This window comes from Drosophila biarmipes, chromosome 3R, assembly GCF_025231255.1.
Source record: "Drosophila biarmipes strain raj3 chromosome 3R, RU_DBia_V1.1, whole genome shotgun sequence".
In the NCBI taxonomy this organism is placed as follows: domain Eukaryota; kingdom Metazoa; phylum Arthropoda; class Insecta; order Diptera; family Drosophilidae; genus Drosophila; species Drosophila biarmipes.
The window spans coordinates 27,364,082-27,391,272 of record NC_066616.1 but is presented as its reverse complement, the minus strand read 5'-3'; the positions used below and the strand labels follow the sequence as shown (position 1 = coordinate 27,391,272).

The 27,191-nt window shown below is 41.2% G+C and overlaps 3 protein-coding genes and 1 long non-coding RNA gene across 4 annotated transcripts; 3 read left to right on the top strand and 1 right to left on the bottom strand.

Annotated features, from left to right (window-relative positions):
• Positions 1-125: 125 nt before the first annotated feature.
• LOC108024833 (peroxidase) lies at positions 126-23,569 on the bottom strand. Its single transcript, XM_017094967.3, has 10 exons — positions 23,095-23,569; positions 11,241-11,399; positions 5,680-5,762; positions 5,248-5,338; positions 2,370-2,758; positions 2,097-2,270; positions 1,096-2,026; positions 759-1,037; positions 600-696; positions 126-532 (listed from the first exon to the last, which is right to left on the bottom strand). The coding sequence occupies exons 1-10, from the start codon at positions 23,103-23,105 to the stop codon at positions 485-487; spliced, it is 2,262 nt and encodes a 753-aa protein (XP_016950456.1). The 5' UTR covers positions 23,106-23,569; the 3' UTR covers positions 126-484.
• On the top strand, positions 5,969-7,807 carry LOC108024834 (uncharacterized). Its single transcript, XM_017094969.3, has 5 exons — positions 5,969-6,205; positions 6,300-6,491; positions 6,552-6,863; positions 7,328-7,457; positions 7,520-7,807. The coding sequence occupies exons 1-5, from the start codon at positions 5,987-5,989 to the stop codon at positions 7,603-7,605; spliced, it is 939 nt and encodes a 312-aa protein (XP_016950458.1). The 5' UTR covers positions 5,969-5,986; the 3' UTR covers positions 7,606-7,807.
• LOC108024835 (uncharacterized) lies at positions 10,179-11,092 on the top strand. Its single transcript, XR_001768183.3, has 2 exons — positions 10,179-10,393; positions 10,449-11,092. It is a non-coding gene; the product is annotated as an uncharacterized LOC108024835 (long non-coding RNA).
• On the top strand, positions 12,896-13,336 carry LOC108024279 (turripeptide Gsg9.2). The gene is made up of 2 exons (XM_017094177.2): positions 12,896-13,148; positions 13,213-13,336. The coding sequence occupies exons 1-2, from the start codon at positions 12,935-12,937 to the stop codon at positions 13,293-13,295; spliced, it is 297 nt and encodes a 98-aa protein (XP_016949666.1). The 5' UTR covers positions 12,896-12,934; the 3' UTR covers positions 13,296-13,336.
• Positions 23,570-27,191: the final 3,622 nt, after the last annotated feature.

The following is a 27,191-nucleotide window of genomic DNA, read 5'->3' as shown; positions in this document are numbered from 1 at the left end:
TTTATTACTAATGGAAATGATTAGGTGGTTGTCTTAGAACTATTCTTACCATGCAAAGATACTTACTTGTTCTGATAAAAAAGGAATGAAAAAAAGTTAGTTTTTCAATTTTATTTAAAAAATACTTGCATATACAAAAACTTACATCGAGATATATTTTAAAAATTATTTATGTTTTCTTTATCGTTGTTTCTGATTGCTTCGATATGCTTTAACTTAAACGCTCTATTTCTGCTATTTAATAATAATATATACAGAGAATGTGTGGTTCATGCATGGAAATGCTGGAAAGAGCTCTGAAGAAGGATGGCAGTGTCAAAACTACTGACTGGCTTTAGAAATGCGGATGGTGAGCAGAGACTAGTTGGAAGACTAAGCAGTGAGAAGAGGAAAAAGTTAGAACTGTAGAAGACTGAAGATACAGATTTGGAGTCCGAAAATGAATCGAGATTGTTAAACAAAACGTGGAAAACACAAATGGCATTTACTTCCTAAAGTTCAGCAGCGTGTCCGGTATTTCGTTGATGTAGTTCTGAAAAATTATATAAATTAAGAACATTATAAAGTATTTCTTTAATGATAAAATATGGTTTACATACATAGAGAGAGGGATCTACGCCATGACCGCCAAAGTCCGCCCATTTAGTCAGATCAATTGATGGTATGATGCCACTCTTGCAGGGCACTCGTGGGTTGCTAGAAATTATTATTTAAATGTATAAATTAATAAATCACATCAAAACATTTATAATACTTACATTTCATGATCCGGCAAGACCATGGGATAAATCTGCACGGTATCAATCAAGTCGGTGTTGTCACAGATCAAGCGGGACAGCTTCGCCTTGCGAATCTCCTGCAGTTGCTCGGGAGTGAAAGATGAGGGCTGGTTGGGCAGTTCATACCAAAAACGATCTCCCCGGCGCAAGTAACTCATTTGGGTGGCGATAACGCAGGCGAAAGTGGGTCCCAACATGGAACCGGGCAGGGATTTTTCAGAGACGCCGCCAGACCAGAGATCAATATCAGCAGGGTGCCTATATTATATTATATTATTATTAAACAAATTTATGAGGATAGAAATAAAGAACCTACTCAAAGATGCTGCCATATCGCAGAACCGTCTCGTTGGGCATGGAACCGTACATCTCATCCCAGGTGTTCGAGGTGGGCAGACCGCAGAACTTGCGGAACTCCATGTAACCGGGAATGCCGAACTCCCGACCGCGCTGCATGTTAAAGGACACCAGATCCATGCCGAACCGGGCGCCCTCCTTCTTGAACAGATGATTGGTGACCTCCTGGGTGATCGAATCGTCCATAGCCTGGGCCACCTGGTTCATCAGGCCCATGAAGTACTCATCCAAGACGCCAGCTCGGTACAGATCGTAGGGTCTCCTGATCAAATCCGACAGGCGTTTTGAGGCTATAAACTTGTGGGCCTTGGACCAGCGCTCCACGGCAGTTGGCAGCAGGGAGTGGCCAAAACGGAAGGCAGCTCCGGCAAAGGAGTCGATGATGCCGGGATTCACTGTGGGATCGTAGCCATCCCAGTAGCCGTCCTTCTGGAGCACCAAACCGAACTTCTCCATCACCTCCTTGCCCAGCAAAATGGGCAGGAATTCGTTGAAGGTGACGTGCTGAACAATGGCGATATTGATGCGTCTGGCCTCCTGGAACAGGGTCTCATCATCCCAGTGCTTGTTGATCTGCGCCAAGCCGGTGGCCAATCTATTGTGTTCACGGGCCATCAAGGTGTGCATACAGGTGAGCACCAGCTGCTCGTTGACTCGAATTTCACCGCCCTCGAAGCAGTACATGCTCTTGTTGGGTCTGGTGCAACCCTCATCGGGAATGTCCAACTTCAGGGGCAGCAGATCCTTCAGGCCGTACTCCTGGAACACCGGGTTCATGCGCATCAGACCTCCATAGCCAGTTCTCAGCTTGCGGGCAAAGGACTCCTTCACTCCATAAACGGTGTTGGCATCGATGACACCTGTCAAGGTGTTGAACTGCTGACGGGATCCTGAGAAATAATATTTTATATTGGATTATATATATTTTTCTAACTCATGGAAAGCCAATAGTAAACCCACCTAATTTGCAACCTGGTCGCGGTGAAGGGAAGCCGCGCACAAAATCAATGCACTTGACATTAAAAAGACGATAGAAGTAATCATCGTCGGGAATGCGGATCTCATTGCAGTAAGGGTGCTTCAGATGCAGAGGTCGCTTGCAGCACTCCTCGGGGTCATTGCGGTTAATGGGATCTGCAATCGCATAAGATTAAAGTTTAAATGAAAACACTTTTATAAAAGTACATAGTAAACTTCACAGAAACACCCTTTCCTTATATATTTTCAACTCACCCAGTGGCGTTCCCGTGAGCGTAAAATCGTGATCCATGAACTGACCCCAGGCGATGACCATCACGGTGCCGGCATGATCGTGGAAACCGTCGTCGGGATGCATGGTGCGTGAAACCACTCGGGAGTAGGGCAAGTCCCTACCAGTCACCGAGATCCTGGGAGCGTTGATTCCATCGGAGTAAAGGGGTCCAATCAGGCGCTGGAATGGAGCATTGGCTGCCCCCCAAGTGGGATGCTCGATGTTGTTGCAGAGACCATCGAATCGCCGGTATTTTCCGGGGCGACACTCAACTCCGGCGAAAAAGGGCGGACACACTTCACGGATGAGGGTCTTTGAGGTGTCGATTGTTGGCAATCCCTTCTCGATTTCTTCATAGGATAAGCCATACCTAAAGAAGTGATATTAAATGGAATTTAGTCGCCAGTCAAGAGTAATTATCGCTTCATCTTAACGCAACTGCGGATATAGCCTAACTTGGCTCTTTCCTGCAGCCAACTTTTTGATTGCCCACACTTACAAAAAATTAACACTTCAATTCTGTTTATGATCACAAAAATAATCATAAAATGAAGTGTGAAAAACAAACTCATTCGTATACTCATGTACTCATAAACCCCTGTAAGGTTTTTAACATTCAAAAATCAATATACAGCTTCCTTTTCAAAATGCTTAGTTCTTTTTGCCTGTGTACTCTTCAGATTTTTATTGGAAAATTGCAAAATTAACGTATTAGCCCAGTTAGCGAGCAGAGCGCAATTAACGCGCTTTTGGCCCGGCCGACAGATATTGATGTTGATGCCTGACGCTGACAGTGGCAAATTTTTATACTTTCAATTGGTAACCGATTATTATTTGAGTTTTTTCTCGATTTCTGTGTGGGATTTCAGAGCTGGCAAACTGGTCTTTAGATGGCCGAGGAAGTTGTGTGTGCCGGCACATAAATAAAGCGCCAAAGGGACCGACACTAGCTCTTCCTCGAGTGCATGAGAAAGCGAGAAAAGCCAAAGGGAAACTGCGTCCGGCTGGCTGGCCATTGTGTGCGGATGGGAAGTGGAAAACTGTGAAACTTCGCAGTCAATTGGGTCGGCAATTTACTCGCCCAGGTTGCAGGGTCGCAGTACGTGAAAGTACTGCGGAGCTGTGCAGAAGATAGATCTGGAAATGCGATATCTTTCAATCGCACATCATTGATTTACATGAGCCATTCGCAGGTTAAAGCCGCCTCATTGTATGCATAGAATGCCAGAAAGCCAGGCAGCCAGGCAGCCGCTGGATTGGCCGTTTACAACATGTTATTAGCCATAATCAAGAGATTATACAACGGCAATTCAGATGTTGCAGGTGCAACAGTTGAAGATGCGGCCTCCTCTGGCCCGAAATATCGGCTTAGACGCCGGGCTGAGTGAAAGTCGCACATGGGGAGGCTGATCACGATGGTGATGATGATGAGCACAGGCCCACCAAGTCTCCCAAACTGTAGCCAACTGACTCTCCAACCCGCTTACCCAGATTCCACTCCCAAAACACACAAAAATTACACCCAAATTGGTCATAAAAATGGTAAACGCAAATGCAAAGCCATGTATAAATAGGTGGAGATATTGTTTACTGTGTAATATATAATTACAACTTTAGATAAATCTACCCCGGAAATGTAAATATAAATTTTGTCGTGAAATATTTGCCTTGTAGTTACATGTATACAAAATATTATAATATTATGTCAGGACCAATCAAATTAAATGTTTGTGTATTTGTTAAATGCGTGTTGCAGAGTCAAAATACACTTATAAAATGGACTTTGATTAATTAAAAAAATAAGAAGTCCCCTTTCTAAATTAAAAAATGAATTCACTTATTTCAGAACCTAATTGCTCTATTTAAATATATATTTTTTAGAAGCTCTTGCTTAGGATTTTTTCATTTAAAATGCCTACTTTTATGGTCACTTCAGTGAGATATATTTCTCCCCGTGCAGCTGTTGAGTGCGCTGCAGGGGCCAATCGTTGGCCAACTGATCACATGGCAGAAAAAGGAAAACCAAACTGGAAATGCCGTGCGGCATCTTCCGCAGCTTCTTTTCGAGGGGCAAGACAGTCACGCGCACTCTCACTGGCTTACTGGCTCAGTGATCGCTGCTCACCATTTGCTGGCTGTTTGCGAAGCGGTCCATTGCATAATCCCCGTTTGTTTACATCTGCGCCGCGCTGCGAGCTCCGCAAATAGCTGCAAATAGTTTTTGTTTGGCAAAAATGCGGTTGCGCCAGTTGGGAAGAAGGCTTCGACGAGCTCTCGAATGCACTTCTCCGGCTGTCAGCCACTGGCCATCAGTCAAAAGCCGCAGACAATTAGCATTTGCATGTGCCGAACTTTCAAAAAGAACTGGCGCACACAGCAAGAAATAGATCATACGGTTTTAAGTCATCTTATTATAAGATAATACTTAAAATTTGCACCTACTAAAAATAGCTTTTAAACCTGACAAGTAGGATATAGACCCTACCCCCTTGAAATAAATATATTCATAATTTTCCTAACATCTTACGATGTCAGATTGATATTCCTTTTAAAATATATCTCTCCCAAAAATGTATCTTTTTTGTTTCTGTGCCGATGAATTCGAGTTTGAGTTCCGATTTGCGGCGAGCGTAGAACCTTGGGGGCTAGAAAAGACTCATGCATATTTGATGACTGCAGGCGGTCTTTTCGGTGGTTCAGTGGCTCGGTGGTGCAGTTATCGGTGGTGCTATGGTGCTGTGGTGCACGACTTAACTGCCTTGTCATGCGTGATTTGGCAATCGTTATTAGCGCCGAGGGAGATGTGGATCGTGGGCGTGCCAGGGCAACTTTCAAATGCGTTTAGCGCTGATTACTTACGTTCGGGCCAATTGAATGGAAATGTCGAGCAGCAGCTCGCCCACGGTGGCCAATTCCTCCGGCTTCCAGTCGGATTTTGGTTGGGCCACATCTGCAAGAGACGCAGGGGTGAATTATAATTAAATATTCACGCTTGCAATCGAAATTCCACAAGACCAATCTACGGTAATCGAACTGAAGGTACCATTTAAGCCCAAATACCAGAAATCTAAAGAAAAGTTATTGTTAATAAAGAAATCTATAAGTAGTTCGTTTACTAAGTACTATAAATTACCATCGTTCTAAATACTTAAATTATAACATCTTACCTAAAAACAGTTTACAAATAAATCATAAACATATTTCACTCCTTAAGTGAAATTAAGCTTAAGCTATAGTTTGCTTCGTATCTGTATCTTTTATCTCACTGTAGCAAATAGAGGATTTACTTACGTATACGCTTGCGTGCATCCAAGTAGGCCGCATTGATGGCATCGTAGGTGATGCAAGTGCCCGGTCCATTGTTGTAGGGGTTCCTGCAAGGAAATCGAAGTGAAAGTGATTTAAATTGACAATAAGAGGCAATTTGTCGCTTATCACATGCTAACCACACAACCCACCCACGCTTTAGGGGAGGCCTGCGCACTGACAGATAATAAAATCGTTTCCGGGCCAGCGCGTTAAAAAGCCACGTTAAGAGAACAAAGCCGAGGTCCGGATTCAGTATAGAACTTAACTTGGCCGCAGTAACATCGTCAGGATGAAGCAAGGAAGTCTAGAGCAGAGTCGCAGTAGACTTCAGAAGATATTAGAAAACCATAAACCTAATTATATGGATAGCAGTCTTGAGGACCTTTTGCCCACTTCCTGCAAGGGATCTCTTCTCAACAAAAAACTGACAAAGTGGATTAAAATAGTGTTGCTAACTATTATTATTTTATTCGGTGTGAAATACTATTATGAGGAAATGCAGGGAAAGGTACTTAGCTTCTGTGAAGAAAAGTATTTCCAGCTTCAGAAATTTAGTTTTTGAATTAATTCAATAAAATCCAAAATCTTAATTTATCTTTTAGAATTGTGTCCTTTCTCTGCCACGCCCCCTGCGCTACGCCCTTCGACCTCCCGAAAGTTGTGATTTTTGTGCCAATATTAAGAATGTGCCGCGTCTTGAAAATGTGAGCCCCAAAGAGTTTGAGAAAAAGTTCGCTTACAGTGCAGCCCCAGTAATTGTCAGTGATGCCACCAAAAATTGGACAGCAGTTTCAGTAAATATTTTAAGAACACAAAGCATAATGATTGCCATTTATAACACATGCATATTTCAGCTATTCAACTATTGGTATTTTCGCGATGTTTATGCCAGGGCCAAGCAAAAGCAACACATAAGGGAGTGCCAGTTTCTGCCTTATAAAACAGGCTTCTTTGACATCTATGAGGCTTTGGATATGCCCGCGGATCGGGTGGAGTTGAAACCTGGTGAGCAGCCCTGGTACTTTGGTTGGAGCAATTGCCATGCGGAAACTGCTGAGGAATTTCGGAAGCACTATGGAAGACCCTATTTTCTGCCAGAAGGTTCTGAAAACAATGCTGTGGATTGGTTTTTCATTGGCACCTCTGGTCTAGGGGCACAAATGCATGTGAGTTTAAAGAAATTAATAACTATTTTTAATCTGGAACACATTACTAGAGCTCTGTAGGCCTTCACAGCTAACTTAGTTTGAGTAAAAATCTATTAATCATTCCATTTTATTGAAAAACTAAATGATAGTTATGGGTCCAGTTTCCAAAAGGTATTTTACAAAAGACAATGGATCATGGTCACTGAAGTCTGAAATCCATTCTTTAAGTGCCGCACCATTCTAAAACCATTACAAATATTTATTTCCAATCTGTTTTCTAAGGTGTATAATTTAAAATACTAGCATTTAAAGCAGTAATTCCAATCGAAAGTATTTATTTTGATTTGACACCAGTTCAGTTGCTATAAATTTGTTTCCAGCTGGAATTGTGAAATTTTAAAACACATTCTCTTAAAACAAAAACTTGTATTTTAATCGTATTTGCATAGTTTTTCTGATAGATGTGAAATCTCTTTTGACAGATTGACAATGTGAGACTGCCGTCGTGGCAGGCCCAGCTGGCGGGCAGCAAGCGGTGGCTACTGGTTCCACCGCCCGAGTGCTACCTGCAGTGCCGGCGATTCGATGTGGTGGTGCAGCAGGGCGATATAAGTGAGAAGCGGCTCGAGGTAATCCTTAAAGTGCATATTACTAATGCAACTATCCCCGCACAGTTGTGTTGGACACGAACAAATGGTACCACCAGACCTTTGTGCAGCCGGGAGCCATCAGTTTGACTATTGGAGCTGAGTACGACTAAGTTACGACTGAAGTCAACTGGCTGCCGGGGGTTTTCCCTCGTGACAGGAAACGGCTGCCCCAAACGTCTCCATTCGGTTTGGCCAACGGGACGAATATGGCCAACTGTTACTGTTACAGTAACAAACTTAACTTTAACATTGCCATATTACTCTGCTTTTGCCAGCCGGTTTGTTAATTAAATGCCAAAAACACGCAAATTTCTTATGTCGGGCAGCTGGAGCCTCGCAGCCCCGGGAAAATCTAACCAAAAATGGGGGCCACAGCCACTTCCTCGAATGGTGCGACATGTAAAACGCGTGTCAGGCGACAACGATGCGTGTTAACAATGCGTAAGTATTAAGTAATTACAACAACAGCCGGAGCAACTGCGTCGGCAGGAGCAGCGGATTCAGAAAATATGCCCACCAGATGCACGGCAAACTGGCGGAGACATTGCAAGCACACGCAATGCAAAACCATTTCGGCTAAAAGCAACATTTTTCACGAACTTGCCGTCATTTTACCCTGTCACTGGGTAATTTTCCTCGGCTTCACATTTTCCGCTTGAAATCTATTAAGGCTTTTAAGTGGGTCAACTTTGAGAGACATTAATTTACTATAAGCTCGGTCTTAAATATCACGTATTGATAAAAGGTTGTTCTTACACAAGTAAGAACTTATGTTTGGAATCGTGCTTTGAAATTAAAAACATATCTGCTAAATTCATATACACTTGTGCATGAAATCGGTTTTTTGGGTGACCAAATGAGTTTAAAATTTTTTTAAGGTGACCAAATCATTAAAATAATAGATAATTTATCGTAGAAAATGGCATTGAACTTTGTAGAGATACTGTTATATATAGAGAGATATATGTTAGCATATAGTCTATCATTTAATTTTTATGCAGAGCATCTAGCTCTCGCCGTTGGCAACTACGCATTTTTCTACATATTTCTTCGGCAAATTTGTCAAATTGAAATCGAAAATGGCAATGTCTGGCACTTAACTGGTCTGCCTGTTAATTTCAACCAGAAAGCAAGTCGAGAGCACTCTCGCACAAAATTTACGGGACTCGGGTAAGTTCAATGTGCGCATAGCCAGAGTTTTGGGCCAACTAGAAAGTGGCTTGCATGCGGCACGCACTGCCGGCCGGCCACTTTGGGCCCAATCGAGGCGACTCCTCCACTCCTTTCGATCCAACTCGTCCCGCCCCAGACACGGACTTGTACTTGTTATCCTGATTGCAAAGTAAAAACTAATGTTATGAATCCCGGGCCCGGGCCGGCGATCGCAGGTGCGTGGCTGCGAAACGCCAACACTTCCTGATCGGTATTGAGTTGCAGCGCTCCAGCACACGCGGCGTATGCGTAATATTGTGAATAATTGCAAAAGCGTGTCGTAAACTCGCCGTGCAAAATATTCAAATATCATTTATCTATGCGGCCTTTTACAATCTTTTTATTTTTTCGTGGTATTTTTTTTCGTTTTCATTTGAGAGAGGCTCTGGGGAGCTACTTCGCTTACGCAGAAAGTGATGATGGCGGGGCGGATACAAAAAACAGATGCAGATACAGATACAATTGCAGACTTTCAGCAGACGGAGCAGAGGCCGCAACGAAAGTGGCCCCTGCCGAAACCTGTATTTAACTTTTAAGTAGGTTGTTGCGGCCAATTTTTCTGCATTTTTTTCCCCGGCCGACTGTGGTTCAACTGGCCAGGTTCAATAGCCAGGCCAAAGTCAGCGATAACGACTCTTGGCCCGATTGGCAAGGCTCACGTTTTCGCTGCCCGGCGACCCCAAAAATTAGCTCCACTTCGCGGTGACCCCCAGAAAAGCGAAGACAATCGAGCAATTGAACAATTTGCAATCTCTATCTGGATCGTGTGACATTTAAAATATGTGCATCTAACTGCTGGCATAAGTGCTGCACGGGGAAAAATTAAGTCTTATTCTCGGCTTGAGAATAGTTTCTGGATACTAGAGCTTAATAAAGATATTTTAGTTTCAATTTTACTGTATGCTTTATTTTCCCTGTGCAGTCTGAAGTTCAGTTCAGGAGGCATTGTGTGTTGGCAGCGTTTCAAAGTCACTTTTCGAATTCATCTCGAGACAAAAGTTTGCCATCAATGGCTGCTGTGCAGCCCCACGGCAGCTCAGGTGTTTTTACTTTACTTAAACATTTTTTCTCTTCATTTTTCCTTTTGGCATCTGCAAGTGTTGCAATGCCATTTGTTTTGGGCTGCCATTGCTGTTGCCTTGCTATTTTTGTTTGCGGCTTTTTGTCGTGCGGTTTTGATTTTTTTCGTTTACTAATAAATCGCGCCGGTCTGTCAGGTGACTTCATGATGCGTCCGTCTGCATCACATGAGTCTGAGCCCAAAAAGCCTGTCGTCACCGATTCGAGGCCAAAAACCATTTGCTGATTGCCGTTAACGAGTCGCCGTGACAGCGAGTGAAACGTAAGAAGCCGTCATCACACCTGAGAACCCATTTTCCAAAGGCATATGGTTTTTATCAAGGGTCTGTTTTCCAGTACCGACTAGGGGGTATATAACGCAGTGGATTTACGGAAGGCTAATCATTGAAGTGCCGGTAAACACCATGAGATCTTTGGTAATTATACTACTGGTAGTAGTTTCCACAGCGGATCTCAAGAGGCTTGTGGATAAGACGCAGTGTCCCAAAGCCTGTGGCTTGGACTATAAGCCGGTGTGTGCCTCCAGAATCGGGGGAAATTCTCCCAGGACTTGCACTTTTCCCAACCCTTGCACTCTTAAATTGTATCTTTGCAACAGCAGATTAGGTGAGCTAAGGAAAAAGCTAAAATAATAGTAGATAGTTTCAAAGTATTTTTTTAGATTGGCAAATGGAGAGCAATCAGCCCTGTCAATGGCCCGTTGGAAGCTGCGAGGAAATCGCAGATTTCTTACGCAACAGAAAGGATCTATTTGTGAAAAAACCAAAGAAAGTTATTACTGAGAACAAAAAAAGAATAAAAACTGAATAAATGATTAAACATTAGGAAACCCTGATTAGGCCGCAATGAAGACGTCGGCTGTCAAATGTAACCACTAACCTAGCCACTCGTGTTCAGCAAAACAGATGCAATCGCCTCGCACAGTGGGCCCCCGCCAAGAAATATATATATTTATCTGGGTAGTATGGGAATATCTTCCCCTAGGCACTGCAACTTGGAGACGTCAACGTCAAAAGGCGGTTGCCGTATGATTGCCGCTGCTGTTTGTGCTGCTAGTGATTGGCTCAAAGCTCGTGTGCTGTGTTGTCGTAGGTGTAGAGCCGTGTTGCCACCGCTCAAACAAGCTGGAACAGCGCAAACCAAGATTTATGGGTGTCAGTCGGGCAGTTAGGCACTGCGAAAAAATCCAGGGAAAAAGGGGAAAGCAATATATACCAAAGGTAACTCAGAGATACTTCTGTACTCGACTACTTTAGTGCATTTTCAAATAAACTTTAGCGAAGAAGGGTTACTTATTTAAGATCATATCCTATATTTCTTGTTTGATTTTTCTCTCTGCACAACGTTTCGGTGTCAACGTTCAAATATTTAAGCCTCAAACATAACCCAGAATGCCACCGAGCCACTTTTTCTGCAACGCCACACTGGCCACACAGTTTCTATTTGTACTCACAAGGTGCCGCGGAATAGATTCACGTTGTAGTCGTAGACGGAGGAGCGACCCGGTCCGGCCAGCAGAAGTGCACAGTCGGAGCCGTGGGCCGTCTGGAGCTGCTCGCCGAACTGATGATATTGCGCATGCGCCACCGCCGCCAGAGACAGTAGAAGTATTCTGCAAAGAAACATGGGCAAAAGTAGGCAAATTAACACGTTATGCAGGTAAACATGCAGGCAAACCAACACGCCCATTTGACAAACAGAAAAACGCCTGCGGTCAAAGGCATTAATCAGTCAAACAGTCGGCTTGTTGGCAAAGTTGGGCCTCCACAGTCTAAAAACTGATTTATTACCAAGAAAAGATTTATAGAGAATTCAAACTTAAACTTGTTTGCAAGATTTTAAGAGATTTTACAATTTCACAATAATATTTACCATGCATAAGAATATTTGGACCTATAAGCTGGTAACTATTTCCTAGCATACTTTTAGCTAATTAAAATAACTTAAATTTCCTGGACAACCATATTTCCAGAACCATTGCAACTGAATGATCAACAGACAGCGTATGCAAATTCCACTTCAGCTGTGGGTTGCAGCTGTCTTTCGATCGACGGCCCATGGTGTCCATATGGCGAGTTGCATATTGTTTTTTGGACCCGCCATTGTTCGGGGCGTTTCTTTATCTGTCTTATAAAGGGGCGGCTGGGGAATTCGACATCTGACATCTGGCAGCCTTGCTTTTATTTCGCGGCTTTAATGCGCTCAGATTTATGACTTGCAGCGCGTGTTAATCGCTTGTTAGCTTTTGTCGCCTCGCTCAAAGCGAAAGCTAGATACAAAAACCCCCCACATTTTCGGTCAATTGTTAACGGCTTTTGATAAGTATTGATATTGATGGCTATTGTTATTGCCGCCCCTGGCTAGCAGTGAAAGTAAGGCATAGTACAGGCCATGCCCCTTTTTCTTATATAACCGAAAACAGGGTTTGCCGCGGATACCCTTCAACATATTGGGTTTTAATTAACTGGAATTGGTTAATTATAATTCTGGAAACAATTAATTACTTCATTTGCTGAGATCACCTTGGGTAGGTGATCTGTATAACAGGATTGACCACCGTGCTATGAATTAATTGTACGATTTTTATGGAGATTAGAGAATATTCTATAGAATGCAAGATTTAGTGGATTAAGATTTATATATTTTTGAATTATTTAGATTAATAGCTTTACGGATACACTGGTTGATTGTTGATGATTGTTGATAATAAGCACCTTAAGTTGCAATAGCTGACGATACACTTAGCAATGAATAGTGAAAGTATTATATTTTTTGTACTTTCCATCTATCGAGGGTCTCATTTTGACAAAGGGCACAACTCCCTGGCTATCGGAGTTGCTTATATAATCGCCAAGGGAAACAATAACGCACTTAAGTCCTTTCACTTTTCGTTTGACAGTTTGCTCTTTCTTTTTCACTGACCAAGTAAAGTGAGATACCTTTTAAGTGATCCCATTACAAGGGCTTACTGAACTCCGCTCGCCGGATAAAAAGACTTAAATGCACCTGTTTGCATTTAGTGATTAGTGAATAAAACATCTGTTTATGAAATATACTATACAGATTTAATGATTCGTTCTCGCCTATAAAAAGCATATTTTGGGAATTAATGCGCACTCGAAAGCGCAGAACTTTTCGTTGTACAACATGAAGTGTGTGGTAATACTTTTGATTGTATCCCTGGGATTACTGGCCCTGGCTCATGCGGATTCGGGCAAGACAAGGTGCCCACGAGCTTGTACCAGGGATTATAGGCCTGTTTGTGCCGAATTGCGCAGGGGTATAATACGACCCATTATAAGCCGTTGCACTTTCTCCAACAGGTGCGGACTTGACAACCAAAGATGCAGGACCAATCAAAGTAAGCAACATTTTAATAAATAAGTTGATAAATCATATAGTAACTATAAATATTTCCATAACAGATTGGGTGATCGTCGATGAGAGGCGCAAGTGCTGGCGCGAATCCCCCGATTGCGATGAGCTGCGAAAGCAAGCTGAACTTTAAAAACATTTTTGCCTTAATAAACCATAACTTTCCCGCTCATATCACAACTGACTTTGATTAATCACAGGCCGGGCAAATAAACAGAAGACTTTGCACACTCTTGACCAATGTGCGGTCATAATTTCGGGCTTACAGCTCACACGATTTGCAAGTCTTTACGCTCCTCGCTTTAACTGAGTTAAATGATTATTAAATCTGGTTACCAGCGAGTTGCTTTCATTTCAGTTTTTCGCACAACAGTGAATTTGGTTCAAGGCTGCCCTTAAAAAGTGTTTCGAATCCGTGTGGGGAACGTGTTTATGATCGCCTTTCGGAGTGCGCCTAGTTCATTAGCCATCATGACAGGGCAATTAGAATGCAAACAAAACGCACTCGCCCACACAGACTGTGTGGTTGAGTACTTTATTTGGCCGACATGCCACGCCCGAGTGAAAAACGCGTGCCACTTGAGGGGCAGTGTTGGCTTTTTGCAGATTTAATTGCCGAACCCCAGATGCAGATCAGAGTTGCAGGCCACTGCGTAAAGTCAATTAATTGTTGCTCGCCTTTGGGGCGACAGCTTTTGTGAAAGGCCAGCACGCAACGTCCTTCTGGCCAACCTGCCAGCCCGGCCAAGAGCCATACTACCAAACTGCATACTCGTATGCACATTTCTGCAATTTATGCACACTCGCATGCATATGCAATCTTTACACCTGCCCGCAAGAGTCAATTAATTTCGGTTCGTCGATGGCTGGCCAAACGACTTTTACATAAATCGCAGCACTGGCTTATCTAAGGCACTTGGTCACCGCAGTCGGTTTCCTTCGGATGGCACACTTGTGTATGGTGGGAAATTCGACCTTTTTCAGCGGGATTGGAACTCCCAAATTGTACCTCTCATTAAAAATAAATCACTTTAAAATTATAAAAACAGTGTAGGTATCAAATAAGGTTGTATAGAAAAACATTTAAGTTAAGTGCCATACAACCCTCAACTTTTTTGAACTTTACTAGACATATCTTTTAGTAGGTTTGTTTAAAATAAAATGGTTTTTGCTAAGTTTGTCTTATGTGTAGCGGCAGACAAAGAACGGGCGCAGTTGCCCAATTATAGTCGCCATATAGGTCGATCCCTGCCATATCTTTGCATATTTTAAAGCGCATCCATAAGTTGACATTTGCTAATAATATATTTTTTCCTCAGACAGCGCTACGTTAATTGCCCCATGCATTGTTAGGCTTTGTGGGGAGCTGCCGATGGCATCGCGGGGTTTGCTCTGATGCTACTTATGTCATCTTGGCAACTGAAAACCTGGGAGCAGGGCCCCCGAAAAGGGGCGTACCACAGGTCCATAGGACTTTTTGTTCGGATCTTTCTTTGTTTGCAGCTTGCCACATCACTCGTATTGTTGTATGTAAATTGCCCCGTCTTAGTTGGTTTTCGAAGTCATGTAAATGTGTGGAAATTACTTTTGTAATGCACAGAGAAATTTATAATTTATATTCGCAGCATTTTCATTGATGGTGACAAAGTATGGTTCATTGAAAATATGACAGAAATCTGAAAATGCTTAAGATGTTTTAAGATTATGTTAAAGCTGTTTACTGGTTTTCATTTCTGACGACAGTCGCTTTCGTTGATGGTGATTAAGTGTGCTGAGGTGAAAATATGAGAGATAGCTTTTTATTGCATGTGAAATCTTATGGTTTTCATGGAGGTGTTGGCTGCGTTTTTTGTATCAGCCTATCGAGGTTTATGGGAAGGCCTTTACTAAAATTCACACCGATTTAACTCGTAGAGCTCGCATGACATTGTGATAACTTAGTGGAATTTATGATTATTTATATTATACATTTATTTTTCAACTCTTCAGTCTTACAACTTAAGTTTTATTAGTTTAGATTTGTCTAAAGAAAGATCATGTGTAGACTGCTGACCTCAACTTTTGCTTTTGTTACCTCTAAGAGCAGCCTGCATGCAACTCTAAACCTCTCATTAGCGATCATTTATCATTTGACTTTAACTAACCAATACTGCAACCGCATTTGAATAAAGCCAAGTTAAAGCCACTCGATCGCCACGAGCTAGAGTGCCGGCAATCAGCGATGTGCAAATATCGCAGTATGCCGTTGCACTTCTATGTATCTACCTATCCATCTATCCGCTCGCCTAACCCATGCTGAGTGGATCTCGTTTCTGGGCCCGATTGCTAATGCCAGACCATTCTGTTTTTTAATTGTTGCACTTAGCTTTACTCAACGCTTTGCTCCGGCCAATTGCTTAATTGATTCTGGCTAGACAGGTAGCGGTAATGTCCAATGTCTTCACATCCGCCTGGCATTTCGCAGGCAACTCGGGAAAAAACAGAAAAACTGTGCGAAACATATCGAATCGATGGGGCACACATGGCGCATACTTGATTAACGGCGGGGCAATTGCAACATGACGCACATTCATGTGGCATTAGTGTCGCCTGCGAGATTTTATTGTGCCATAAATTGGCAATGCAGATTCGATGGCACACAGTACAAGGAACGATAAGCGGGCCATAGCTGCCTTAATTCGCTCTCTGACCCACAAAACGTTCGCGATCCTATCGCTGCGAGAAAATCTATTAGCGCTTGAACAACTACACGGAAAAAAATAATTGTAATAAAAAATATTGTAATAAAGAATTCCGGGCTTGTATATGACAAACGTTATTTTTTACACATTATTTAGTGTCCACATTCTGATAAGCATTGGAAATACGAAAATATCTAACACAAAATTGGATTTAATATATGACACTTTTATAAAATGCACGTTCTAATCGGGATCCAATTTCCCAAGTTATGAATGTTAAATTAAATAATTAAATTAATGATAATAATTAATAATATAATATATAATTAAAAATATGAAAAAATCGAACATGAAAATGGGTCAAAATTTTTTACCCTCGTATAAAATAAATATTTTAATGTAGAACATTAGAGAATTCGCCCACGAACTCATAGAGGTATCCCATGTCTTAATCGGGATTAAATTACCGAAGTTATGAAAGTTGGAAGTGCAGTTTTTGGGCTCCCATGTGAACACCCTTGGAAATACGAAAACTTCCAACATGAAAATGGGTCAAAATTTTGACCCTCGTATAAAATAAATATTTTAATGTAGAACATTAGAGAATTCGACCACGAACTCATGGAGGTATCCCACGTCTAAATCGGAACGTTAACACCAAAGTTATGAAAGTTAGAAGTGCAGTTTTTGGGCTCCCATGTGAACACCCTTGGAAATACGAAAACTTCCAACATGAAAATGGGTCAAAATTTTGACCCTCGTATAAAATAAATATTTTAATGTAGAACATTAGAGAATTCGACCACGAACTCATGGAGGTATCCCACGTCTAAATCGGAACGTTAACACCAAAGTTATGAAAGTTAGAAGTGCAGTTTTTGGGCTCCCATGTGAACACCCTTGGAAATACGAAAACTTCCAACATGAAAATGGGTCAAAATTTTGACCCTCGTATAAAATAAATATTTTAATGTAGAATATTAGAGAATTCGTCCACGAACTCATAGAGGTATCCCACGTCTAAATCGGGATGAAATTACCGAAGTTATGAAAGTTAGAAGTGCGGTTTTTGGGCTCCCATGTGAACACCCTTGGAAATACGAAAACTTCCAACATGAAAATGGGTCAAAATTTTGACCCTCGTATAAAATAAATATTTTAATGTAGAATATTAGAGAATTCGCCCACGAACTTATAGAGGTATCCCATATCTAAATCGGAATTCAATTAACCAAGTTATGGAAATTAGAAGTGCAGTTTTTGGGATCCTTGTGAACAACCCTGGAAATACGAAAACTTCCAAAATGTTGACCCTAGTTAAAATGAACTATTTTAATGCAGAATATTAGGGAATTCCACCACAAACTCATAGAGGTATCCCATGTCTTAATCGGGATTAAATTACCGAAGTTATGAAAGTTAGAAGTGCAGTTTTTGGGCTCCCATGTGAACACCCTTGGAAATACAAAAACTTCCAACATGAAAATGGGTCAAAATTTTGACCCTCGTAAAAATGAAATATTTTAATGCAGAATATTAGGGAATTCCACCACAAACTCATAGAGGTATCCCATGTCTTAATCGGGATTAAATTACCGAAGTTATGTAAGTTAGAAGTGCGGTTTTTGGGCTCCCATGTGAACACCCCTGGAAATACGAAAACTTCCAGCATGAAAATGGGTCAAAATTTTGACCCTCGTATAAAATAAATATTTTAATGTAGAATATTAGAGAATTCGCCCACAAACTCGTAGAGGTATCCCACGTCTAAATCGGGATCCAATTAGCCAACTAATGGAATTGGGAAATACAGATCTTTTGCATCCAATAAAGGCAGCCCAAATCCTTTTCTTCTGTGCACAATTTTCGGCATGTGAAGGGTTTTGATATATCACCCGACCGGCACGCAACCGCGATAGCATCGGACACGGCTAACGTGCGGTTTATGGACTGCATGGTCTCGAATAGAATGTAACCAAACTGCAGCTGGCCGGCGATTCGAGTCAAGAAAACCCACTAGATGTGGCTTTGATCTCCGCAGCAACTGACTGATAACCGAAGTCGGCAATCTGACGCTTTTAACAGCTTATTAATTGGGCGGCCGCCCCTTGCAGATTTATACGTGGCCAACTTGGCGGCTAATTGCGTACAAATTGCAGTGGCTAAGCCAAAATCATTGGGACTAAGCCCCAGCGACAAATTCAATGCCAGGCTTATTGACCGAATACGCTCAATGCAAAACTGGCTGCAGCCTGCCATTGATTGTGCATAAATCAAATGAAAACCACTCCTGCAACTGACGTTAATTTTACAGGCGGAGAAAAAGGTTACTATATCAGATATCTACCAGTTATGATAATAACCTTTGGAAAATATTTATAATAGGTTAAACTATTTGATAAATAAATGGCACGGAATATCTTTTTTTAAAAGTATATTCTTATTATGTGACACTTACTATACAATGTCTATTATTTAATTTATTTTAGAGCAAGATTTTCTTTCTGTGATTTACTATTTGTGCGTTGGCTCTCGGCGAACAAGCCGACCGCCTTGACTTTCTTAGCCGAGTCTGAAGTGCACTTCTCCGCGGCGGCTGAGCATCCTCAGAAAATGACAGGGAGTTGCGAGTGGGCCACGTGAGCAGCAGACACCTTTCACCAGTCTGGCTGCTTGGAAGTCGCGTCCACCACCAGGTTCCCCAAAATAGCTGCAACAATTACCAAATTTTGTGCTCGTACTTTGGAGGCATTCAATAGCTCGGCAATGCTTGGCAATTGGCACATCGTCTTGATCATCGTCATCATCATCAATTTGAGTGCGAATGTTGCAAGCTCAAAATAATAAAAAATAATACAAAAAATAAAAACACATGAGCACTCCACTTGGCCTGCCTACAAATAAGCCAAGTGATTATTCGGGTTCGGTTTGTTTGAGCCCGGCTGTGTTTTTTTTTTTGTTTTTTTTTAGTGTTGCATTGCCCAGCATACCGAATGCCGACATGCAGCATACTTGTGCTTTATTTAAATAGTTTTTCCGAAAAATATAGGCACACAAAATATGTAACCGGCGGTTGCATCTGTTACTGTTCAATTTGCACCGCTGGCTCACAGTTTTGCCATCAGTTCAGTTGCCACATAATTTCTGACGAGTGCACATACAAATCAAAGCCAGCACGCGATTTGGGTTACCAGGGCTCTCACGATCCCATTCGCGAGATCTGCTGCGAATTGCGTCGACAGCCCCTGCATTTCAATTAGCTATCTCTGAGGTTGTTTTCGGTTCTGTGATAAGCGGAAAGCAACGCCTTGGTCGCAGCTTTTTACTTTCGGTTCTCACGCTTGTGGGCGGCTTTTAATTAACCCGCACACTGGGGAAAATATATTGATATTTTCTTTTAATTTCATATGAATTTATTTTTTGGCATTTAAAATTTTATTCATTTAAATTATAATTCAAGATCATTTAGTACGATTTATTTCTAGGAGTAAAAAATACAATAATATACGTTTAAATTATGAAGCTCTAAAAGTTTTTATAAAACAATATTGAAAAACCAATATAGTAGTAATCTTATCGAGACTTTAGGCATTTTAAAATTAAAATTATAATACAACTTTATTCTTTTGATATTAAGCATCTTAAAAATACAATATCTGGGCATATTTTCCAACAAAAAACCAATTTATCTTTATCGTGGTTCTCCTTTCAACACCCAATATATTTTGTCATACCTATTTGCAACACTTTCTCGACCTGTGAGTCAGCATATAAACAAATAAATAAAATATTTTCACCCGAACAATAGACCCAACTCGAGCACCTTTCAGTGGCCCAAACAGATCGCAGATCGGGCACGTAGTTGTATCATCAAATCAGTGTAAATGGGAGCCCAGACGAGCCCACCCCTGGCGTCCATTCATAAAGAGCCGCACGTTCGAGCACCCGTCCACTTCATCAACCCATCGCCATCCTCTTTGCAGCCATGATCCCTGGCCGCTCAACTTTCTTTTGTTATAACATCCATCAGCGATGTTCGCAAATTCAAAGCAACAAATCAGCACTGGCAGGGCGCAAAAAATATCTAATTTACCAAAATATACCGAAAATAGAAAACCCATTCAAGTGGCTGGTGGTTGTGGGCAGGCATGACGTGAATTCGGCTTTTGAAAGTGAAATGATTTTTGAGTAATTTACGTTAATGTAGCGCTTTAATGGCTCATCATCAGCAGCATCCGAGTAGAAGGAGATCTTGGAGGCAAAAGTGAATGCTGACCAGCATTCACTTTAAGAAATCGAGCAGTTGCAAAATATTATGTACCCGAGAGATACATTCATACGTGTATCCATCAATGTAAGGCCGCCAAATGATTTGATTCAATGTTTCCACCGCTCTTCTCTGGGGCAAGGGATTGCATGAGCTGTGCGAGTAATTGTGGCAAACACATCAGACAGACTTTTTGCCCAAAAATGGGGAAAACAACGGCAATATGCTACCACAAGTCATGGCTTTGGCTGCCTCTTGTCTTGTGGACCTTGTAAGGCGGTTTATGTAACGAATCCAGCGCCAAAGACTAGCGCCTGCGGCCGCCATTTGGCCACAAACAAAGGCCCCAAAAACATTGATCGATATAGGCACGGTCAAATTTCTATAACTCAAAGGCCTCATCATGCATTTTTGGAGTTCCGAGCTCGTTAAATAATATTTAATGACTAAAACATGCCTCTTTGTTCAGTCAATATATCTCGAAAACAAATTTATTTAAAAGACCGTACCTAAAAATAAAAATCAATTAACGAAATCTAACCATTTTAAATTTTTATTTTAAATATCTTAATTAAATTTCGCATTATCTTATGTTTAAAAAAAATATGGGAATACTAAGCTTTTTATTACTAAATAGATTTAAAAATGTAAAAAAAAACGTGACACATCTTTACAAACGATTAACCACAAATAAAATAAATACCTTGAAGTGTGCTGTGTGACTGTTTACTTTAGGGAAGTCGGACTGTGACAGCCTTTGGCTTTGCCCCTCATTAATACGCAGCACAATGCTACTCTTTATCGCCCGGTCCCGATCTCGACTTCGATTTGGGTTCGATTTCGATTGGGATCTTTGAATGCACTTCGCATGCCGCTTTCCAAATTGGCACTAACGCCCTGCTTCGACTGTCCGATTGTCTGATTTATATGCGAGCATGCAAATGGAGTGGCTGCATTTTGCTCGGCCAAAAGTGCTGGCAGCCTTGACACAAATTTTAGCCAGGAGAGCGGCAATCAGCGCTGCCCGCCCCCTGCCCCCCCTTTTTGTGCATTTCTTTCACCTGCCCCGCCAATTATGTCTTCATTTTATAACATCTCGCGCCGAGTTCGAGACCGGATTGGTGGCAAGTCACGAGGCAGATGTGGCCTGCGAGCCAGGAAATCAACAGGTTGCTCCGTTTCTGGTCTTCTACATTTAAGGAGAAAGTAAATCGCTGCCTGCCTGATCGATTTCAGCTGGCAACTGGTTGAACGTGAAGTTCAACATCCATCCGCAGGCATTGTGCAACTCGCTTTGAACTTCGCATCAAATGTTAATGACCCCGTTTGGCTAACAGCTGAAAACCAAAAAACCGAAAAAGAAGTAAATCTGTTCGGTTCTTGGTCATAACCATGTTTTATGGGTGCTGGGGACTCGGAAAAACAAATCAGCGAACGAGGCGACCCAGCGAACAGCGGACAATTAGCAGGCACTCGCTAAGTTCCACCCAGCCGGGTTTTTATGCTTTTTATGCAGTGTGTGCCACGTTGGCTAATCGAGGTGTGAGCAGCTGCCGGCCAACTACCGTTAGCCGATAGAACTCGCCGGGAACCAGGGAAGTTATGGCCATGTCCCCAGGTACAATACACCTCCCATGACAAATCACCTGGACACGCCCCACACCGCCTCGACTAAGCCCGATTAAAACGAGGGCCAGCTTCGGCTTAGCCTTGGCTCGAAGCGGATAAAGTCTGGCTGGGTTGCCTTGCACTAAGTACAGAAATGGCTAATACAAAAATATAATCATAATTCAATTATAAGGTTTTTAATTAATAATTATATCCTTCGTATACATGGCAAACAACTGATAAGACGGACTTAAAGTTATTATTAAATGGCATTGTTTATGTGTGTTAAACGCAGCATAGATTTAATCCGATTTATCTCATTTAATTGTAAATAGATATTGCCTTGCTGTAAGATACATCCAAAAGCAATTAAAGATTTTGCTAAGGACAGCATTTTATATTTCCTGAACGGACAATAAAAAATCTACTAATGTAATACTAATTATTTTTGGATTATGATTGGAAATAACCATTTAAGAAATCTACTATTAAAATAGATAAATACACTAAATATGTATATACAATGTAACTTTACAGAGAGAGGCTCATATTTACTTTGCTGATTCTCTATGAGTTAGTCAAAAATAAAATAGTTTGCCTTAAAGTTAAAAGAAAACGTTATGACGTTACTTCATTAAAATGTTAATGATGAAATAATGATCAGACCATCTTAAACTCTTTATAACGATCTGAAAACAATAAGCCGCCTGGCGCTATCTTTTGCCTTACAACTAATTGCTATTTAAATCCCGCTGAGCTCTATTTTAAGCCCGCATCGGAGGTGTGATTTTCAGCCTTTCGTCGGAAGCTGAGCTGGCCAAGAGCGTGACCTATACGCTCATTAATTCCGTTGCTCCAGGCGCTGATTTGTTCATCATTATGGCTCGTGGATGGCCAGATAGAAAGTGCCAGGAAGCCATTAGCATGGGAAGTTGTTAGACAAGCAAAAGCCAAGCAACTAAGCGTGGTTGGCCTGAATATAAATGAAATAATCAAAACACATATATGGCGCAATGCCGTTTAATCACTCGTCGAAAATCACCAGAATGCCGCACACACCGAACGAAAACTTTCTGTGCCAACGACTCAGAAATTTCCAGCTAACACATACGCAGCGAATCATAAAAAAAGAAGAAAAGAACAGAACAGAACGGGAGAATGCCGGAGAAATGTTTTCAGAAAGTTGTGACAAGACAGCGGCGGACACGTAAAAATTACATAAAAATGAGCAGGAATACGGCTAGAACCAGTCGCCAAGTTGGTCTAGACATTTCCGAGACGCCTAAACGAACACTTGCCACACACAGGAAATTAACTAGAAAAATGTGTACCAAAACTGAGAGTGCGGCTCATTAAAAAATAGCCAGCGTACATACCTTAAGATCATTTTGTTGACGTTGCACGTTGCCACTTGGCCGTCGGCCGTTGTTGTTAATGACTTCTCTAAATGCGTTTGGGTCTGTATGCCTTTAGGCCTTTGCTTTTATTTGGTTAGCGAATACTCAAAGCCCAAGAGCTGTGAATTAATCCAATTATGGCAGACGATGGCCCACGCCAAGTTGGCCTCAATTAAAAACGTGCTGGCGCGAAGAGTTCACCGCAGAGTTCGTTGCCTAAGTCTTTCGTTTGGGCGGCCAGAACTTGGCAATTATCGAGCACTTGTCGCGGCTGCGGGCACCTTTTACTATCGGGCTTCACCCTTTTGTCACTAATTTCCACTTATTCTCCGCAATGCACTTGGTTTCCTGCACACTCACTCACTCACACGCAAGGGCCCGAAGTCGATTTCTTTTCTTATTTTCTTCCGGCTGCACAACCGCCACGGAGTGTGTCCAGCAATTAACTGAGCACCGCCGGCCGATGCTGCCACAGAAAAGCCAAAAAGAAGCTAACAAACGGAGCCGGCCCGCCGTCGACGTCGGCGTCTGCGTCTGCGTCTGCGGAGTGGCGATAGCAGTCAGCCGACTTCGGTTATCAGCTGCCAAGTGCCGGCGGCAGCAGCGGCCAAAAACAGAAAACACACAGACGCCCCGAGAAAGACTCGTTTTTGAGCGAAAGTTTGAGTGGAATCGGTCTCGGCTGCGTGTGGTTTGTTGTGAGGTGAGTATGGGGTCGCTGTGGTGAGTTTCGTAGCGCGCAGTTCGTGTCTTAAGTCTTTTGATTTCGGAGTCTATCTTAGCCATGTAAAAATTGTATTATTTTAACAAGTGTAGTATAAATATGATATAAATTAATTTTTTCTATTTAGATAAAAGCACGTAAAAAGATCCTTTTCGAAAGGTTGATTTGCTTAATCATATATTTTCTTTAGAATTCTTCTCATACTCTTGAATTTGTTTTGGCAATGCAATTATTTTTTTTCCTGCTTGAAATTTTAATCGTGCTTGCAATTTGTCCATTGTCTGACAAATTAACACACGAAATCGATTGTAATAAAATTCAGTATTCTCAAATTGAATATTAACTTACCCATGTTATTTTTTAAGCTTTCAAAAAGTATATTCATTCGATTTCTATTCTACGGGATGACATTTCAAAATGCCATTGGTAAGCAAATAAATTACTTAAGTACTTTTAAATGCAATAAAATAAGCAAATCACAATATATGGCCGTTGGCAATATTTAGAAAAAAGTTCTAAAAGTTCAAGGTTTGTATTGTATTACAATATAAATACAATTTATTTATGAGGCTCGACGACTTTAAGAAAAATGTTGTCGAACTCTTGATTTGTTGGTTGTTTTGTTAACGGGTATTGATTATTTAAAAATAATTAATATGTTTTTAGAATCAAAAATGCGTTCATTGCCCTATACAGACATTAACAGCTAAATAAACCACTTCTATCTTGATTTTAAACCAACAAACTCAGTGCAAACCTATAATACCACACAGCAAAAACACATTTCACTTCCAACAACCAACCACTTAGTAATTATTTAGTGACGGCTCAGGCCCACAAAACAACTCCTACACCGCTATCAACGATCTTCAATGCCCATGTAAAATAAAATCTCAATCTGCAGTCGTTTCTTTTTTCTACACGTACTTATTCAATTTGCCAGGCCAAGCTGCACCTTCGGCGGACCAATCACTTAGAGCCTCGTCGGATCTGCGGTATATCAGTACGAGCCAATTAATTTAATTTGACAAGCCGCACACACAAATCAGACAGGCCTTCAGCATAAGTCACAACTCGGAGGGAGTACCTCCATACAATAAACTAATGCAAAGGAGTCCAGTAATAATAAATGTAAAAAACGTACACCAGAAAACGTCAAAACGCAGAGCAATTGATATTAATTTCGCCAAAGCAGCGCAGATTGAAGTTTTCCTGTGGTACATTTTTTTGGCTGTGGTCGATATCGATTTTTTGGCCTTTGGCTTTGGGCTTTGTTGCATTTGACAATTGCTTTGCATGAACGCACGAATATTGTGCAACATTTTTGGACTCAAGCAGCAGGAAAAAGAGCGAAATAAAAACAAGATCAGTATTAACAATGTACCACGCATTTTTTGAAAAGTTGTTCGTGCCGCGTTTTTGTTCTTTTATTTAAGTCAATTTTTGTTCGGGGTTGACGTTGTCGTATGAGCATTAAATGCCGAAATTTTGTATTATCGACCCGGTTTGACTGCCTCCACGCCGGCTGACTCCTTTTTCACTGTTTAATCTGGCTGGGGTTTTTTTTTTCATACTATTTGCTTTTTAAACATGCTATTAATTTTTAATGGCGTGTGACATTTTTGTTTACGCACAGCCTCAATGTAGAGCAAAACATTAGCATGTCTGCGGTATTAGTTTACCATTTTTCTTGCTGCCATTCAGCCATTTGACGGTGTCTTAATTGATATTTATCGCTGGACGATTGCCATGTTCATCATAATAGAGTCGTGTAGCCGACAAAAAGCTCATTACTCCAGCTGACTGGTGGTAGCCGAATGGTAAGCGCGCCTACAATTTGGCCATTTGATTAGCCTCACCTCGTCATGGTCGCCGAGGCCCCAAATGGCCGATCCAATCCGGCACATAAAATCCAATTTAATTAAGTTAGACTCTCGGATTGAGACGCAGTCGGAGGATCGAGTTGGGGGCCCACAAAGCAGCAGCTGCCGTGGCAGACAACCTTGCCAGCATTCTTAACATGTTCAAGATTTTTACCAACGCACTGCATTTAGATTTGTTGTTGTCGCGTTCACTTTTCAAATGCTTACGAAATGTCAATATTCGGCACAAAGTTATTTGTTATTTGATCGGATCGATTGAGCAATTGTTGATATACAATTTTTCTCTGTCTGCCTGACTTTTTTTATCCGATTTGTTCTTGTTGTCTAACGGTCTCTCATTGATTCGTTAGCTAATTGTGTACGAAAAATGTAATTAAAATTAAAACGAGTAACTGGAAACCCGCAACGCTTGCATGTCAGCTTGACAAACGAAAAATAAGTAAATAAAGAGTGTTAACACCCAAATCGCACAGCTGGCGACAACGGTGCGAATGAGTCATGATTGCATGGGAGTAGAGTTTCAATTAGTTGCAAATGAATGAAGAACTCATGGAAATCTAACACAAATATTATTCCTTCAAATAATGTTATTGAAAGTAAACTCGTTTGAATAGGCGTGATACATCCAAATTGGTTCACACACTTCGCTGTACTTTCTAAATTGTATAAATTGCCAAAAGTTTTTTACGTAATTTCATTAAATGTTGCCACCATGACACTTCATTTTTACCATTTTTTCATTATTATTATCCACCTATCAAAGCCCAATTGGGTTTGCCATTTCTCAGACAATCATGAGCCTAATTTGCTTTCATTGTTATGGTTAACAAACAGACCCTGAGCTATATATGGCAAGGTTACCCATTATTTTCGAGATCTATCACTTGAAAAAGCCTATATTTGCAAAAATATTTTCGAAAATTTACGACTTCCTGGCCACAACGGTGATGGGGTATTTCTTTTTTGGTCTCGCAAATGGACGGCTTAATCAAGTCTTCTATATGCCAATTAAGCCGATGGTAGCCAGTAATGTTAGCTTAACCATAATTGTACGAAAAGGGGGCTTCTGTGTTAGCCAGCCATTCATGTATTATGCATAAATTGCCTTAGGAGTTGTCCGAAAAAGTATAAAATGGCAAAATATGCCTGTCCGTGTAAGATAGTTTTTTCTTTGATGTTGTAAATTTAGTCAACTTTCAAAGCGCTCGGTAATACGTGTGCTTATGACTTAAATTTAGAGTTCATTTTCAATATTTTTTATCCAGGTTGTTGAACTACTTTACAGTGATTCATTAATTGTTAATTACTGAAATTATAAAAACTGGATCATTGCGGGAAACTTAAGATTAAATCTAACTAAGGTTAATGAATGACATCATTGTCATCATATTTTTTAATAAAATGAAATCCTCTGCTTTTTTTTGTCTTTTAAAGAACTGAGAGCTTCTGCTATAAAAATATTCCGTTTT

Excerpts from the sequence above, each read along its gene's own strand:
- LOC108024833 (XM_017094967.3), bottom strand. Across the intron at positions 5,339-5,679 it reads GGATGCACGCAAGCGTATAC|ATGTGGCCCAACCAAAATCC; the intron begins GTAAGTAAATCC and ends CGTCTCTTGCAG. Across the intron at positions 533-599 it reads GCGTAGATCCCTCTCTCTAT|AACTACATCAACGAAATACC; the intron begins GTATGTAAACCA and ends ATAATTTTTCAG.
- LOC108024834 (XM_017094969.3), top strand. The coding sequence starts at position 5,987 with ATGAAGCAAGGAAGTCTAGAGCAGAGTCGCAGTAGACTTCAGAAGATA. Across the intron at positions 6,492-6,551 it reads AAAATTGGACAGCAGTTTCA|CTATTCAACTATTGGTATTT; the intron begins GTAAATATTTTA and ends TGCATATTTCAG. Across the intron at positions 7,458-7,519 it reads GGTGCAGCAGGGCGATATAA|TTGTGTTGGACACGAACAAA; the intron begins GTGAGAAGCGGC and ends ATCCCCGCACAG.
- LOC108024279 (XM_017094177.2), top strand. The coding sequence starts at position 12,935 with ATGAAGTGTGTGGTAATACTTTTGATTGTATCCCTGGGATTACTGGCC. Across the intron at positions 13,149-13,212 it reads AAGATGCAGGACCAATCAAA|ATTGGGTGATCGTCGATGAG; the intron begins GTAAGCAACATT and ends TTTCCATAACAG.